This window comes from Rhinolophus sinicus, chromosome 6, assembly GCF_057876585.1.
Source record: "Rhinolophus sinicus isolate RSI-liver-muscle chromosome 6, RSI-T2T, whole genome shotgun sequence".
In the NCBI taxonomy this organism is placed as follows: Eukaryota; Metazoa; Chordata; class Mammalia; order Chiroptera; family Rhinolophidae; genus Rhinolophus; species Rhinolophus sinicus.
This window is the reverse complement of record NC_142506.1, coordinates 39,229,953-39,246,448: the sequence shown is the minus strand read 5'-3', so window position 1 is coordinate 39,246,448 and position 16,496 is coordinate 39,229,953. Positions and strand designations below refer to the sequence as shown.

At 33.3% G+C, this 16,496-nt stretch overlaps 1 protein-coding gene across 8 annotated transcripts in view; it reads right to left on the bottom strand.

The window, feature by feature from the left end:
• TRIQK (triple QxxK/R motif containing) overlaps positions 1 to 16,496 on the bottom strand; it is a 102,207-nt gene that overhangs the window by 41,593 nt on the left and 44,118 nt on the right. For 5 of the 8 annotated variants that reach the window (XM_074316288.2, XM_019717493.3, XM_074316287.2 and 2 more), the window contains one exon: positions 5,766 to 5,847. In XM_074316288.2, coding sequence (XP_074172389.1) covers positions 5,766 to 5,826 — 61 coding nt within the window. In that variant the 5' untranslated portion in view covers positions 5,827 to 5,847. The remainder of the gene's footprint in view (positions 1 to 5,765; positions 5,848 to 16,496) is intronic. The other 3 variants (XM_074316290.2, XM_074316291.2, XM_088799061.1) reach the window with 1 other exon arrangement.

Sequence of the window (16,496 nt, the reverse complement as noted above, 5' to 3'; positions counted from 1 at the left end):
TATTTTTGCAATTACAACAAAAAGAATAAAATACCTAGGAATAAACAAAGGATATGAAGGATCTATACACTAAAAACTAGAAGACATTGTTAAAATAAATTGAAGAAGACACAAAGAAATGGAAAGACATCCTGTGCTCATGGATTGGAAGAATCAACATAGTTAAATGGCCATGTTACCCAAAGCAATATACAGATTTAATGCAGTGCTCATCAAAATCCCAGTGGCATTTTTTCAAGAAATAAAACAAAAATAATCAGATTCGTATGGATTCACAAAAGACCCTAAATGGCCACAGAAATCCTGAGAAAAAAGAATAAGGCTGGCGGTATCACACTCCCTGCCTTCTGCTTTGACCATGTTTCCCCAAAAATAAGACCTAGCTGGACAATCAGCTCTAATGCGTCTTTTGGAGCAAAAACTAATATAAGATCCGGTCTTATTTTACTATAAGACCGGGTCTTATATAATTTATAATATAATATAATATAATATAATATAATATAATATAATATAATATAATATAAAATATAATATAATATAATAATGGGTCTTATTTTACTGTAAGACCAGGTATAATATAATATAATATAATATAATATAATATAATATAATATAATATAATATAATACCAGATCATATATTATTTTCTTTTCCAAAAGACACATTAGAGTTGATTGTCCAGCTAGGTCCTATTTTCGGGGAAACACGGTACTACAAAGCAAGAATAATCAAAATAGCATGGTATGGCAAAAACACAGACACATAGACCAATGGAATAGAATTAACAACCCAGAAAAAAACACACATATATATGGACAGGTAATTTTCGACAAAGGAGCCAAAAACGTACAATGGAGAAAAGACAGCATCTTCAATAAATAGTGCTGGGAAAATTGGAAAGTCAAATGCAAAAGAATGAAACTAGACTGCTATCTGTCACCATGTACCAAAATTAACTCAAAATGGATCAAAGGCCTAAACATAAGTCCTGAAACAATAAATTGCATAGAAGAAAGCATAGGTACTAAAATTACGGACCTTGGGTTCAAAGAGGATTTTATGAATTTGACCTCAAAAGCAAGGGAAGTAAACGCAAAAATAAATGGATGGGACTATATTAAACTAAAAAAACTTCTGCACAGCAAAAGAAACCATCAACAAGATAAAGAGGCAAACAACCAAATGGAAGTAGATATTTGCAAATGTATATAAAGAACTCGTACAACTCAATAACAACAAAAAACAAACTATGAAATTGAAAAATGGGCAGAGGTCCTCAACAGACATTTCTCCCAAGAAGATATATAAATGGCCAACAGATATATGAAAAAAAATGTTCAATTTCACTGGCTATTAGGAAAACGCAAATGAAAACCACAATGAGATATCACCTCATACCTCTTAGAATGTATATCATCAACAATACAAATAATAATAAGTGTTGTAGAGTCTTGGGAGAAAAAGGAACCCTCATACACTGCTGGTGGAAATGTAAATTGGTACAGCCACTATGGAAAACAGTATGGAGGTTCCTCAAAACATTAAGAATAGAATTACCATATGACCCAGCAATCCCTCTTCTGGGTATCTACCCCAAAATCTGAAAACATTTATTCATAAAGATATATATACTCCAATGTTCATTGCAGCATTATTCATGGTGGCCAAGACATGGAAACAACCAAAGTGTCCTTCAATAGATGACTAGATCTTGAGATTGTCATGCTAATAAAACAAGTCAGACAGAAAAAATCAAGAACCATATAACTTCACTCATATGTGGGAAATAAAACAACAAGCAGGAAAGGGATAAGACAAATAAATAAATAAACAAAAACTCATAGACACAGACAATAGTTTAGTGGTTAACAGAGGTTAAGGGCGAGGGCGGTGGTAGAACAGGGAAAAGACAGTCTAACTTGCCAATGTATTATAGAAATATACACTTGAAACCTATATTTTACTAACCAATGTCACTTCAATAAATTTGATTTAAAAAAATATTATTTCCAAAGAAGCAACACTTCGATTGACTTCTCAGCAGCAAAAATAATAGTGAAAGTGCAATGTTATTTTCATGTGTTGAAAGAACACACGATGAAATAAAAATAAAACCTGCCAAATGAGAATTCTATAACCAGAGAAAACGTATTTCAAAAATAATGGTATGTAAAAAAACAAACAAAAAAGGTATGTCAGTATCATAAAAGAAACTGAGAATTTGTCACAAGCAGGCACACATTCTAGGAAATTCTAAAAAAATGTCCATCGGGCACCAAGAAAATGATTAAAAGGATCACAGAATGTCTGGGGTGTAAAAGAGAATTAGTAGCAAAGGAAGTAGTAAATATGTATACAATTGTATATTAATTTTGACTGAATAAACTATAATAATGTCTAAGGAGTTTGGTAACTATAGAGAGAATTAAGAAATACAAGAATCATATTTTGGCCTTTGTATTTCTAAATTAAAAGCAGAGGTACTGAGACTCTCATGATAGCTATAATGCTATTATACTGTCAATTTCATGAACTCAGATCTTGTGACTTAATTATCTTTGCATTTGCCAGTACCTAATATATAGTTTTTGACCCAGGGATGTAGTATAGTGAAGGACTTCTGTGGTTAATTTCTTGAAATTGAGTCTTGGCTTTAACTCTTCCTGATTGTAGAATCTTGGGAAAATTCTTTAACCCATCTGTGCCGAGTTTTCTTGGTCTGTAATAAGGTAGGATAATAACAGTTCCTATATCATAGGACTGGTGTGAGGATGAAATAAGATGTGTCCAGGACAAGATGCCTAATAATAGTTAGCTACTTCTATTATATAAGAAAATAGAGCTTTAGCACGTTAGTTGTATTTTTATATAATTCACCTAGCACATATAAATATGATTTGGCCTGATGTATTTACTAACATCTATATATAAAATAACTTAATTATGTTAAAACAATTTTTAAAATTCTCGTATTTTCCAATTTTGAAATGATTTATCTCTAGATTAATACATGTGATATCAGTCAATCTAATACCATCTATTTTTAAAAAATTATTTCTGAAGAAATGAGAAGGCCCAAATCAATTTACTTCCCTTGGTAGTCAGCAATATTTCAGAATATCCAGTCTTTCTTAGTTTATTTCCTTGAAAGTGAGAAGGTTTTCATTTTGGTTTCCTATACATTTCAAGATCATGCTACAATAATTAAAACAGTGTCCATTTACCTTAAAGATTCTGTAACTACAAGGTGTTTCCAGTCACAGTGTCACCTCATTTGATTCTTATCCAAACAAAAAATATTGTAAAAAAAGGCTTTTATGAAAGCCACTAATCACTGTCACTTAATACATAATTGAAAAGGCAAAACTTTTGGCAGAAGATAAATATTAAACAGTGATGTCAAAATAATCATTCAAAAATGGGACTGGTTTTGCCACATAACAATTATTGACTGACCATACAAAATTTACATTATTGAGATTTAGTAACAAGGGGACATTACACACATATAATGCCACCGTTCTTTGTGAAAGTTTATTAGCAATCTAAATTAGCTTACTAATAACTTTAATATTCACAAAACACTATGATACTCAGTCCATTTGCTATCAGTCATTCTTTTTTTAATACCAATACTGAAATATCTCCCCAAGATTATTCTAGCTGCTTTTATTCCTTCCTCACAGTTTAGATCATATCTGGGAAACATCTGCATTGGACTCCATTTAAAATAGATGGTATCAGTGATAGCAGATCTATCATCATTAGTATCAGTTCAGTGGTACCTTCAAACTCTGACACAGAAAATTAGAAAATCCTTCCTTGAGAAAATCCTTGGATTAATTACTATCTTGGTTATTTAATTTTATTAATTAACTAATTAATAGCTTTTCTATTTTGTTTCTTTCTCTACCTTTACAAAAACCTTATATATGTATGTGTGTATATATATATATATATATATATATATATATAAAATAATATTCTATAGTATATGCATGAGAATATTAAGACTAAAGAGCATTATCCTTAAAATGAGTAAATAAAAGTATACTCTCACTATTTTACTCTTAACATATTTTGTTTGACATGAGTATTGCATTTGCAAAATACACCCAGGATAACTCATATCCTAATATTATATTATATTATATTATATTATATTATATTATATTATATTATATTATATTATATTATATTATATTATACAAGACCCAGAATTATATTAAAATAAGACCAGGTTTTATATTAATTTTTGCTCCAAAAGACGCATTAGAGTTGATGGTCTGGCTAGGTCTTATTTTCGGGGAAACACAGTAGATACACTTGTCAAAATTCTAAGAATTGTATATTTGAGAGTTGGGTTGTGGATTGACCCACAGTATGGTTATTCTTCTTTTATGTGTTTAGCACATCACAATTGAACAGAGACTTCAAGCTGGTAAGTCAATCCTTCTGTTTAAACATATAAATAACAAAAGAACTCACAGTTTATTCATAAGCCATCCTATAAGTAAAGGAAGAAAAGGCATACAAAAGAAATCAAACATCATAAACCCTCCCTCAAGAAATTAATCCAGTTAGAAATACTGTTTTTTAATTTGTATTTATCTGACTTCCAGTTAGTTAAGTTATATTTTTACCTAAGTCTCTTTAATTTCATATTTATTGTAATTTTGTTTTATTTTATTTATTTGTCTATTTAGATTTCCCCTTTCATGAACTGTCTCTTTGTATTTTTTGCCCATTTGACTCCTGGGTTTCCAGACTATTTTATTTATTTGTAGGACTTTATTATTCTACATATAAATTTTAATTGGATATATGTATTCTAAATATTTTTTCACCTTTCATCTCTTGTTTTGCAGGAATATCTTTTCCTTTATTGAGTGTACCTTCTGTATCATATTATGAAATAGGTATATATTCTTTTGGTATCAATTAGTTCTACTTATTTTATGACTTCTATTGCAACTAGTAATTTGTTTATCTTTCAGTTATTTAGAATTTTTTTTATTACTTTCCCCCCCCCCAAAGGAGTGGAAATGGGTGAGAATGGGAAGTAAGATGTAAAAAAAAAAAAAAAAAGAGGGTAGGGGTTGAGGAAGGAGAGTTACCCTTTTTTGCTTTGATTTCTAATTTACTACATTTTGTTCAAAGTGGTGGTTGTATGATAATGATTATTTAAAATGGGGGGACTTGGTGTGTGACTAGTATGTGGGTAATTTTTTATAGCTATTCCATGCATCCTTGAAAAGAATGGGTAGAAAAATCCTGCATCTAGAGCATAGTCTAAAACATAAACTTCCTGTTATCTTCCTATGGTGATGAGTGGACTTTCCTCCAGTTCACAATTTTACTAAAGTAAAATTTTAATGGAGAATTTTGAGGATATCAAATTATTACCATTAATAGACAATAGAATTAAAAGTTTATAAACGGATAAAAAGATTTAATAGATTATAATATTAAAATACTGACTATAAAAAGCATCTATCCTTATGAATAAAAATATTTTTGTTCTTATTAAATTAAAATTTTTAAGAGCTTTAAAAAAATCACAAGTACACAAAATGTATTTCTCCATTGGTAGACAGGGCTGCACTTATTTTCTGCTCCGTAAGAACTCCACAGTCTTTCATTATTCATATTCTTCATATTATATGTATTAAGGAAAAGTTACATTCTTAATATCACACATAATTGCTTTTTTTTCTTTATATTAATTCGTAGGAATATATCAAAGGGATTTCACTGCTTACCAATTTGCTTTCTGTACTGATCAACAGGAAGTTTTATAGTGGAGGCATCTTTTCTACCCATCTTTGATCTCCAAAATGTCTGCTGCAAAGAAAGAAAATTATGATGAAGTCCTAAAAAATCAAAAGGACTATCTACAAACTTCAGGAATAATTTATTCCACAAAATTCATGTTTAAAGCAATAGATAAAAATACCTTTGACATTCCCATTAGATATCAGTAAAGAACACAAAATTCAAGTACATTATTAAGGATACAGTTGCTGGTAATTAAATTTCCTAATCATTTGTTCTTCGTAACACTTATTTTATCATATACTATCAATAATTAAATCACACTTTTAGAGAGCATTATTTGTAAATGTGAAAATCATGTACTATTTATTCAAATGATTTGGAACTGTAGGTGTGCTTTTAACAGTATGTTCTTTCCAATTACGTCTGCTACACAAAAAGGCTAAAGTTTGACTCTCAGGTTTGAATTTTGTTTTAATAAACATGACATAGGTAAAAAAAAGTTCAGGGATCTGTATTCTAGTTCTGCTCTCTTTCTATAAACAGTACAAACTACATTCTCATGCTTACTATATTATATATACTGTTTGATTTAATTCACAACATATCTTTGAAATCTTACTATTTTTATTGAATTTAAATATTCTGGCAGAGACAACCTACTACCATATTCTTTTTCTCTTCCTGATACAGAGTAAGACTATATTTCCTACCTTTAGTTCAAACACATAATTGAGTTCTTGTCAATAGAGTATGAATGAAAGTGACGTGTGTCATTTGCAGACCTGAGCATTAAAAATCTCCCTTGTTGAATTCTGTGTGCTCTTTTCACTTCTAATTGGCTAGAATGGAAATGATCCCTAGACAAATCCTAAGGGTACATTTGTAGGGACACAGAATCTTGGTCAGCCTGAGTTGGAGGAGGGTGCTCTCTCTAACTTGTTTACCATCATAGTACTCTACTAAACAAGGAATGAACTACTATGATTGAGTTATTACATATTTGTGGAGTCTATTTATTACAGACCTAAGTGTTTCTCAGAGTGGTGCCTGGAAGTTGTTCCTCACTGCTTCTAGTAAAGAAGCAACAAGATATAGATGAGGTCAGGCAGGAAATGACCAGTGTTTAAGCAAAACTATAAGGAAATACAGAACTCAATAATTTGGAGATAAACAAGGGTGGAAAAGCCAGCTCTGAAAAGCCAAATACAGGAAATAAAAGTGAGAAAGGTGTTGAAGAAAAAAGGTCAATTAAGACTTCTTAGTTTGAAGAGCAGATTAAGGATGTTCCTCTCTCACCTGATGTTATTGCTTCAGATCACCTAGAGGCAGCCATTACTGGGTGAAAGAGGAAAGCATAAGAGTTCTGAAGTATAGAAAGAAAGCAGATGTGAGATCTATGTCTAGGAAAGAAATTTCAGTTTGATTACTGGTACATGGAACTAACTAGAAAGGGTAAGAAGGCTATTAAATTCTGAGGGAACTATATTTACAAGGAAACTAGAAACTGTCTAAAAATGTCTTTGAATGAAAACCAATTCTTGACCCTCTAAACTTAAGGCAGCAAAGTGCAGCCCTCAAGGAAAGCAAACTCTGTAGATTTGTAACATCCACTTCATATGTGACCAGGAACAAGAACCATTCAGAAGGCAGAGTCATGGAGAAAAATGGAGGAGGGAATTTCTCTGAAAATACAATAATTAGCATCAAAGTGTAACTGCAGAACCAGCTCAAAAGGGTTGTACCCAATTTAACAAGATATAGTGGTATCTCGGTTTTCAAACATCTCCGTTGACAAGCATTTCGGTTTACGAACGTCGTAAATTTTATGGATCTATGGTAATATTAGATAGCAAAATTCATGCTAAATTTGCAGTTTTAGGGGTTGATTTTAAAGGTCTGGAACGGATTAATCCATTTTGCATTACTTTCTGTGGGGAAACCAAGCCTCAGTTTTCGAACGTTTCAGAACTCGAACGGTCTTCCGGAACGGATTATGTTCGAAAACCGAGGTACCACTGTACTGAGTTGCTTGTCTGAGACAACAGACTCAAACCGTGAGTCATGCAGCCAAAGAATGCACAGAATGCAGAAACTTGACCTATAGCTGCTCCTGGAACCAAACTCCCCCCCCCCCCCATCACAAAACCAAAGGACTGGGACACGACGGGAACTTGAACACCAGAACCCTTTCAGAAGCGAAGGGTCCTGGTGTCCAGGAAGATCCAGTGCTCACGCCCCTTACCATAAATGGCCAAGCTCCAAGTTCCTCCAATTAAAACTTGCCCTGCCAGTGCTTCCACATACCTGTTCCCTACATTCCTTTAAAACCCACCCTGAACACTGGATTGGGGAGTTTGAGCTTTTGAGCCATAGCTTTCCTGTTGTGCTTGATCAGTGCTCTGCAAATAAAGCGATTCTAATTTCTCCACTGCAATTCTGGTGCTTAGTGTTTGGCTCTGCTAGTGCGGGTGGACAGACTCTTTCCATTTAGTAACATAAGCAAGAAACTTCTACTATCAGTACAATGGACATTCTTAGTGGTCTCCTGCATAGCAAGTTTCATCATCACAATGGATGCATGGCTCCTGTTTGTTTTCCATTCTTCCTTTTCTAAATGAGAGTAATTATTGGACATATGAAACAGTTATCCTCTGCTTCACCATGATTTATTAGGGTATTGGTGAAGCTGGGGAAGCGTAGGTAAATTTCATAGTCTGTAAACCTCAAGGAATCACAGTCCAACTTGAGAGGGAGGACTGCACATTGACTTAAGATCGTTGACTTTGTGCTGGATGCATTAAATGGGGAACTTTAAGATCTCCCTATTGGGGAGACAGAAAAAAGGACGTGTATGTCTATTTTATAACCAGATAGGGGGACCATAGGAAGAACTGTTGGCTAGTCACTAAGACACGTGTTTCCTTTTTTTTTTTTTTTTCTGAGAACACTGAACTACATTTTCCAGCTTCCTTTGATGCTAGTTGTGGGCATGTGACTGGATTTCAGCCAGTGGACTATGAGAAAATTAATGTTTGCTACTCCTAGAACTAACCTATAAAAACTTTCTATATATACGCATTCATCTGCTGAAATGGAGATGATCTCCAGAGTGATGCTGGAAATAATGTGATGAAGATTGTAGAGCCTATGACATCCTGGATCCTAAATGACTACATAGAAAATAGTTATTCAACCAACTTGTTTTCCTCTTTCATACTGCAGCAAGAATAAAAAATAAACTTGTAGGATTTGAGCCTCTATATATATCGCATCTATTAGTTACAGTAGGTAGTATCACCCTAACTAAAACAAATATGTTTATATATCTCTATACAAACTGATGCAATTATCAAACTGTAATTTTCCTAATTAGCATTAAGTTTCTCAAATGTGAAATGATTTGAAATATGTTCAGATCATACTGTACTGTTTATTTATATATAGTAATACAGAGCAATGCTAACAATGGTCCTAATGCAGTCAGTAAAAGACCTCAAAAAATTAATAATTTAATAAATTAAGAATTTCTATTTATGTATAAGAAAATCATAAATTCAGATAAAAATCTATTTTTCTATTTAATAATATTCAGATTTAATACTATGATAATATTCACAAATGTACAAACAAAGGCAAAAAGTCAAATAAAGTAAATCATCACCCCTCATAAACCATGTAGTTATTACATCTAAGATAACAAACACATCCTTAAAATTCGAGAATTGAAACCAGGACATCACCTAATCCCATGTTCTCAATTTTTATAATTCAAAACATTAAAAATAATTGTTAATGTAAGTACCATAAAAATGTCAAAAGTAATTAATTTATATAGCAACTATTTGCATAACATTTTGCATTTATTAATTATAAAGAGGAGTCAAGTTATTTTAATCTTGATTGTGTGGGGCTTGAAAATATATCGTTCTATTTTAGGAGAGAAGTGAATCTAAATGAATAAACCCATTATTCCCTATTTAATTTTATTTTTTGCCTTTATTGAATAACCTAAATTTTTAAAAAGCAAATTACTAAGGCTATCTACCAAAACAGTTACTCACTATGCTTCCCCCAATTCCTTCCTGGTCACTTAAACCAATATCTCAACGGAGAACACTTTAGAGGCCAGTATTTTATTCATTCATTATCTGTAGTACCTAAAAAATATTAAGGGATCCATAGACACTATTTTTTCACCAAAGTAAATTGATTTTATATATTTTAAAATTTACACAAATAAAATTATACCCCCAAAAAGCTAAGGAACCAAAAATTTTATAAGGGCTTTCATTCTATGAACAGACACATTTTATATGTATAATACCTGTGAATATAAAAACTTTAAAAGAATTTCAACCTAGAAAATACATTAAAGAGAGACAAGTTTTATATTTTTGTTCCTAATTTTTTTAGTGATTGGTAATCCCTAATTAAAATTATCAAACACTTAAACTTTATTCTTGTTTTTGAAATTACTATATCCTACTCTTTAAGCAAAATGGCAGTCTACCAAATGTTGAAACAAAAGTGCCTAGAAGAGTACACACGCACAAATGATTCACATTTTATCAGCTGCAACAAACACAAGAAGGTAGAAAATATTTTACTTTCCTAATAAAAACATTGAGGCTATTTTAAATAATCTAAAGAGATATTAATTCACGTGTATGGTGCAAACTGTCAATGCCTCATACATCTAGAACCTCTGAAATGTTGACTTCTCTTTGTTCTTCAAAGCCTTATGGTAACCACCATTCATTTCTATCGCTTTGATGGTTAGACAGCAAACTCCCGAGAAATCCAAGGAAATATTAGCACATATAGCTGCAATTTCTAATGAGACAGGTATTTGTATACACGATCAGCCACAATTTAAAATGTGGTGTGATAGATGTGGAAAGGGAGTAACAGATTTATATTAGCACGTACAATACCAAATTGTTTTCACGATTTGATTCCTTGGAGAGTACATCTCATCACGTTTTACAAAGAACACTACATTCCCTGAGGAACTAACTTGCTCTGAGACCTAGTCAAACTAAAATATGGATTAATAAGATAATATTTATTATTTATGAATTTTGCTATAGGAATAATTTCAGATTAAATCAACAGAGAAGTTCTTAACATTCTTGAAACTTGAAAACACAAACATAAGGAAGAAAATGCTAATTTTATTTAATACCTAAACTGCATATTAAAATAACTGATAATTAAATTTTTATTTAATGAAAACTTTATGCTTTTTAGGACATTTAAGATTAAAGAGTGTTTCGTTTTTAATATCTTTTTTAAACTAATTTTGTGTAGCAATTTGCCACATGCATTTTTAAGCATAATATGTGACCTTTATTAACAAAGGTAGTGTTATATTCAATCACACTTTGACCACTTTATTTTACTGCTGATTTATACCTTTTTTTTAATGAAATCTAGAAAGAACAAATAAAGAAATAAGAAACTGAAGCCTTCTGAAAGCACATGTCCCTGTTTGCAGATAAAGCATTCGATCCAGACTGTGACATTAAAATACAGATATTAAAACACAGGTTACTAAAAAAAAAAAAAAAATCCAACCCATGACCCCAGGAAAAATAATCACCTCAGTTTTAAAGGCTAAAAGATACACCCTTACTTAAGAAACTCTTACTTAAATACGAAGTTATAAGTAGGTAGAAAAGATGTTCGGTTATGGCTAGATCACAACTGAGAACCAATCATGAAAATACAATCTCATGTTAGATGATGGGATGAATAAGTAGTGAATAAAAAAGACACTTGTCCCTGATCTTAAGGTAAATTCATCATTTTCATAGTACTGTTTTAAAAGTTCAAAGCTGATCATGTAGTTGACATACTTATTAAGTCATCCAAATGATGGCCTATTTCCTAGATAAAGCAAAGATCATAAGTATAAAGAACCATTAATGATCCAAGTTTGTCATTTGTTCCCTACTCATGTTCCAATATAGTATCAAATCCAGCTTATAGTTTCATGATTTTGACAAGTTCATTCATATTTTCATGAACTTACTTATACTCTTCAATTTACTTAACATGTCACTTCCATATTCCCCAACTTGTGAAATCTATATTTTAATATTTCAAGCAAGGATAGATAATTCAGGTCTAAAGAGATAATTATCTATACTTAAAAGAAATGAAGACAATAATTAATTTGAAAGACTATCAAAGTGTGGTACAGCATCCAAGTGGACAATGCATACCTTGACATAAATATAGTATTGAGATAAGTCATTGCAAGGATGAACAAATTCCTATTGTATAAAACTGGAGAGTTAAACCGTGGTCTTTCCAATGTTTTCAGGGATCAAAGTGACCACCTCATCTTTACCTCACTAAATTAATTTCCTTTATAGCTGCAGAGAGTATGTAAGAATTTGAATATGTGAAAAGGTGATTTCTAAAATCTGATCACTTGCCAACACTAACATAAAAACATGTAAGAAAATTAACTACAGAACAGTTATTTGTGTAATTCCAAAACTTCATGTTCCAGAAAGTAATCTTAGTCATTGAGACTCACCCTTCAGCCATATTATGGAACTAAAATAAATATAGTATCAACAAATAATGCTGGAACAACTATATATACTTATGGGAAAAACAAACAAAAAAACCTGGACCCCCATCTCACACCACACACAAAAATCAATTGAGAATAGATTATAGACCTAAAAAAAGAAAAAAACTAAAATAATAAAGCTAGCAGGAAAAAAAAGAGATTATTTTACGAACTTGGATAGGCAAATATTTCCGTATAGACCAGGGGTGTCAAAACTGTGGCCCGCGGGCCAACTGCGGTCCACAATCCATTGTTAATTGGCTGGCAGCAAATTCCAAAAATATATTTAGTTTACTTAAATAAACAAGGTGAGGCAATACGTACTTCACCTCGAGTGAGTGGCCCGGCTGTTTGTGTATTTTACCGCATATGGCCCTTGGTAAAAAACGTTGAAAAAAGTTTGGACACCCCTGGTATAGACCATCAAAGAAAAAAAAAGACATATTGGACTTCATCAAAATTAGTTTCTGCTCATCAAACGATACCAGTAATAAAATAAACAGTTGAGTTATAGACAGGAAGTAAATATTAATAATACTTGTATCTGACAGAAGAACTTGCATCCAGAATGTACAAAGAACTACTCGATAATATAAGACACACAACCCAATAAAAATTGAGTAAAAGATTTGTACAGAAACTTTACCAAAGAAAATATACAAATGCCATATAAGAACAAGTAGAAGTTCTCAACACCATTAGTAATCAGCAAAATTAAAATAAGAATTAAGATATCACTACACACCTACTAGAATGTTAAAAAAAAGACTTACTATATAAAATATTGGGAGGATGTGGAGCAATGAAACTCTCATACAGTGCTGATGGGAATGTGAAATCATACAACCACATTGGAAAAATTTTTGGCAATTTCTTAAAAAGTTAACTACCATCAATTCTACTCCTAGGTATTTATCTAAGAAAGATAAATATATATCCCCACCAAAAAAAAAAAAAAAAAAAAAAAGAGCTTTGTACAAGGTGTTCATAGCATCTTTATTCAGAATAGCCCAAACTGGAACTAGCCCAATACTGATTAATAGGAGAACTGATGAACTGTAGTTTATTCACACCATGTAATATACATATACTACTGTCGTGTGGGGAGTCATGCCGGAGACCCTGCTCGCTGCTCCATGTGTCACGCGGGGAGGCATGTGGGGCCTCTGGTCCCACTCCCTGCATAAGAACGCAGGATATGGCAAGGCCAAAAAGGAACACCAGGGAGACAGAGATAGGGGAGTCATACCACTATAGTCTCGCTGGCGGCTGGGCGAGACACACGCAGTAGTAGCCACACAATCCGCAGTCCGCCATTCACTTCTCTGCCTGCCAACCAACCAACCAATCAACGCAGCCCCGCAGTTACATCAGTAGCCAACTGGCCAACCGGTCACAGCTGATGGCCAACCAGTCACAGTTGATGGTCATTCACTACCCGAGCCAGCACCTCCCCACACGAGGCCGAGAGCCTGGAAACTACTCTCTGGGACTCTGTCCCCACAACTACCCAGCAAAGAAACAGATAATATTTAACAATGGAGGTAAATCTCAAAAATGCTCTGCTGAGTAAAAGAAGCAATGGCTCATCTGGACCTAAACTGAATGGGTATTCATCAGTTTTATAGGACCTTGTAACATCATTTAACAATGATGCTCCCTGCTCCTTCCCTGACACATACGTTCAAACCCTTATTCCCTATGTATGGGCTAAGCAGTAAGTAAGAGGTGAGAAAGCAGAAATGAAAAGTATAGACAAATCTATTACAAAATAAAAGGAATGAGGTAGACAGGATAGTATGTAGAGAAAAACTGAGGTTGAGAGTGACTTTTTTGTTATGCTTTGTTTTGTTTTACTCTTGAGGGCTTGTTTGTTTTTGAATACAGATGGAAATTTGAGTTAGTCAAAATAAGTGGAAGAAGCCAGTAGAAAATGAGGGGGTGAAGATAAAGGAAAAAAAGTAAAACCTAATTGAGGTTTCCAACTAGATAGGAAGGGATAGAATTCAGTGCACAATTGAAGGAATAATCATAGCACATTACCTCTTTCACTTTAACAGGAAAGAGGAAAATTGGACAGGTAAAACTACAGGTAAGGTTTGAGGTTTGGTAGCCCAAAGCAGAAGGAGCTCTATTTGATAGTTCTACTTTCACTGTCAAGTAGAAGGCAAGATTATCTCCTAAGAGGGAAATGGAAGGTGGAAAGTTTAGAGATTTCAGAGTATAGAGGCTGTAATTTATACTGTGAAGGAATGGAAAGAGTTGTCTACGGAAAACAGGATTAAAGAGAAAATAGGATTAATGAGAAACACTTAAGAGACAAATTAATTTGGTAACTATGAATCCACAGTAGCAGCAAACCACATGATTGGAAATAATGTATTTCTTTCTGAGTGCTCTGGGGCTCGCTGCTGGTATAAGGAAAGTGGAAGGGTAGATAGCTGGATTAAGCAAAGGGTAGATAGCTGGATTAAGCAAAGTCTAGGTTTTCCCAAACAAGCATGACAGAAGGGCAGTAGGTCAAAGAAGTTCAGGACACTATAAAAAGTGGGTGAAGTGATGTACGATGAAGTCTAAAGCTAGAGAAGGAAGTGAAGAGAACAGGGGATTTAGAGTTAAGCAGAAAGTAGATCAATTTTTGGATTTAAAGATTTGGATAAGGTCAAACAATCAAAGTATTGGGAGTAAAATAACTTATTTTACTAGAGAAGAACAAAGGTTGTTAATAGAATGTGTGAGGTAATTTACGCTTTGTTGAGATGGAGCGGGTTATGATCCAAGGTGACCAAAGTGATAGGAAAATCTTATGGCAGATAAGTTAAGAAATTGAGAAACCAGGATAATACATATATCATACATACATGTGAATAACAAAGGTGCCCAGGATGGTGGCAGGATTGGGGCTAGGGTAAAAAGAAAGACTAATTTAGGAAGACTGAGGAATGACAGGAATGTCCACGAATAACAGTAAAAAGAGGTAGAGGGCACTATGGTCAAATGGAATGAACCACAAAGGAGCTGTGTTTTTTTGTTTCAATTGTCTATTTGTTTTTATATTAATGGGAAGTAAATGATCTGAAAGTGATAATAAGGAAATTAAAAAAAATAATAACAACCAGCCTGTTGATCCATAGGTATGTGGAGAGTAAAAGAAGTTTCCACTTAAGACGGCTTTAAGGAAATGGTGTTTCTGAGAGAATTAGATTTCAATTAATGTCAAGAGGTAAAAATAATAACTAAAGTGCTTGAAAATGGATGGGATTCAAGAGGGATATAAAGAAAAATATAGGGAAAGAAGGGAATATCAAGAGATTTGTAAATCAATCAATCAATCAATCAATCAATCAATCAATAAAACAAAACAAAGAATAATATGGACACAGGTGTTCAGGGGAAGATAAATGGCCAAATGGGTTATCTTGGACAGTGAATAAAGGTAACAGGAATGTGTAGTATATTGAACTAGCTTATCTTTAAAGTACTGAGTACTGCATTGAGTACTCAGGCCTCTCAGGAGTCAGCTGTGGCCTGGGTAAAATGGGGAAATCCGAATCCCTCTAGAAAGAGTCGGCTGGCTGGAACCCAGCATATCAGAGGAAAAATTCAGGTCTCAAGCTTCTTGTTAGGCACACTGATTCACCAGGAGCACCAGATCACATTTGTCAAAATGTGATCCATCAAGAACCAGCATCAGAGTTGTCTGGGAAGCTCTTTAAAATGCACATGTCTGGGCTCCATCATAATCCTACTGAATTATAATCTCAGGGGCTAAGGTCCATGAATCTCCAATTCTTTTGTGTTTTTCGGATTTGGATTTTTGGGGGGGCTGAGGGGGCAGTGGGCATTAATGTTTGAGAACCACTACTTTTTAAAAAAACACTTATAGGTAATTCTTCTGTGTGCCATCATTTGAGAAACACTGCTGGAAGTAGATTCGAGGCCTGAGCAGGGACTATGAAATCCTTTGGTGGAAGCTGAATGGAGCAGTACGATTAAACCATGGAATCTTGCAGTGATTGTCTGAAACTTGAGACTTTTTCTGAACTCAACAAGAAACCATAAAAGGGTGTTTGCAGTGACATAACCAAATCAGACACCTTTTAATAAGATTAGAAAGACTGGGGGGGCG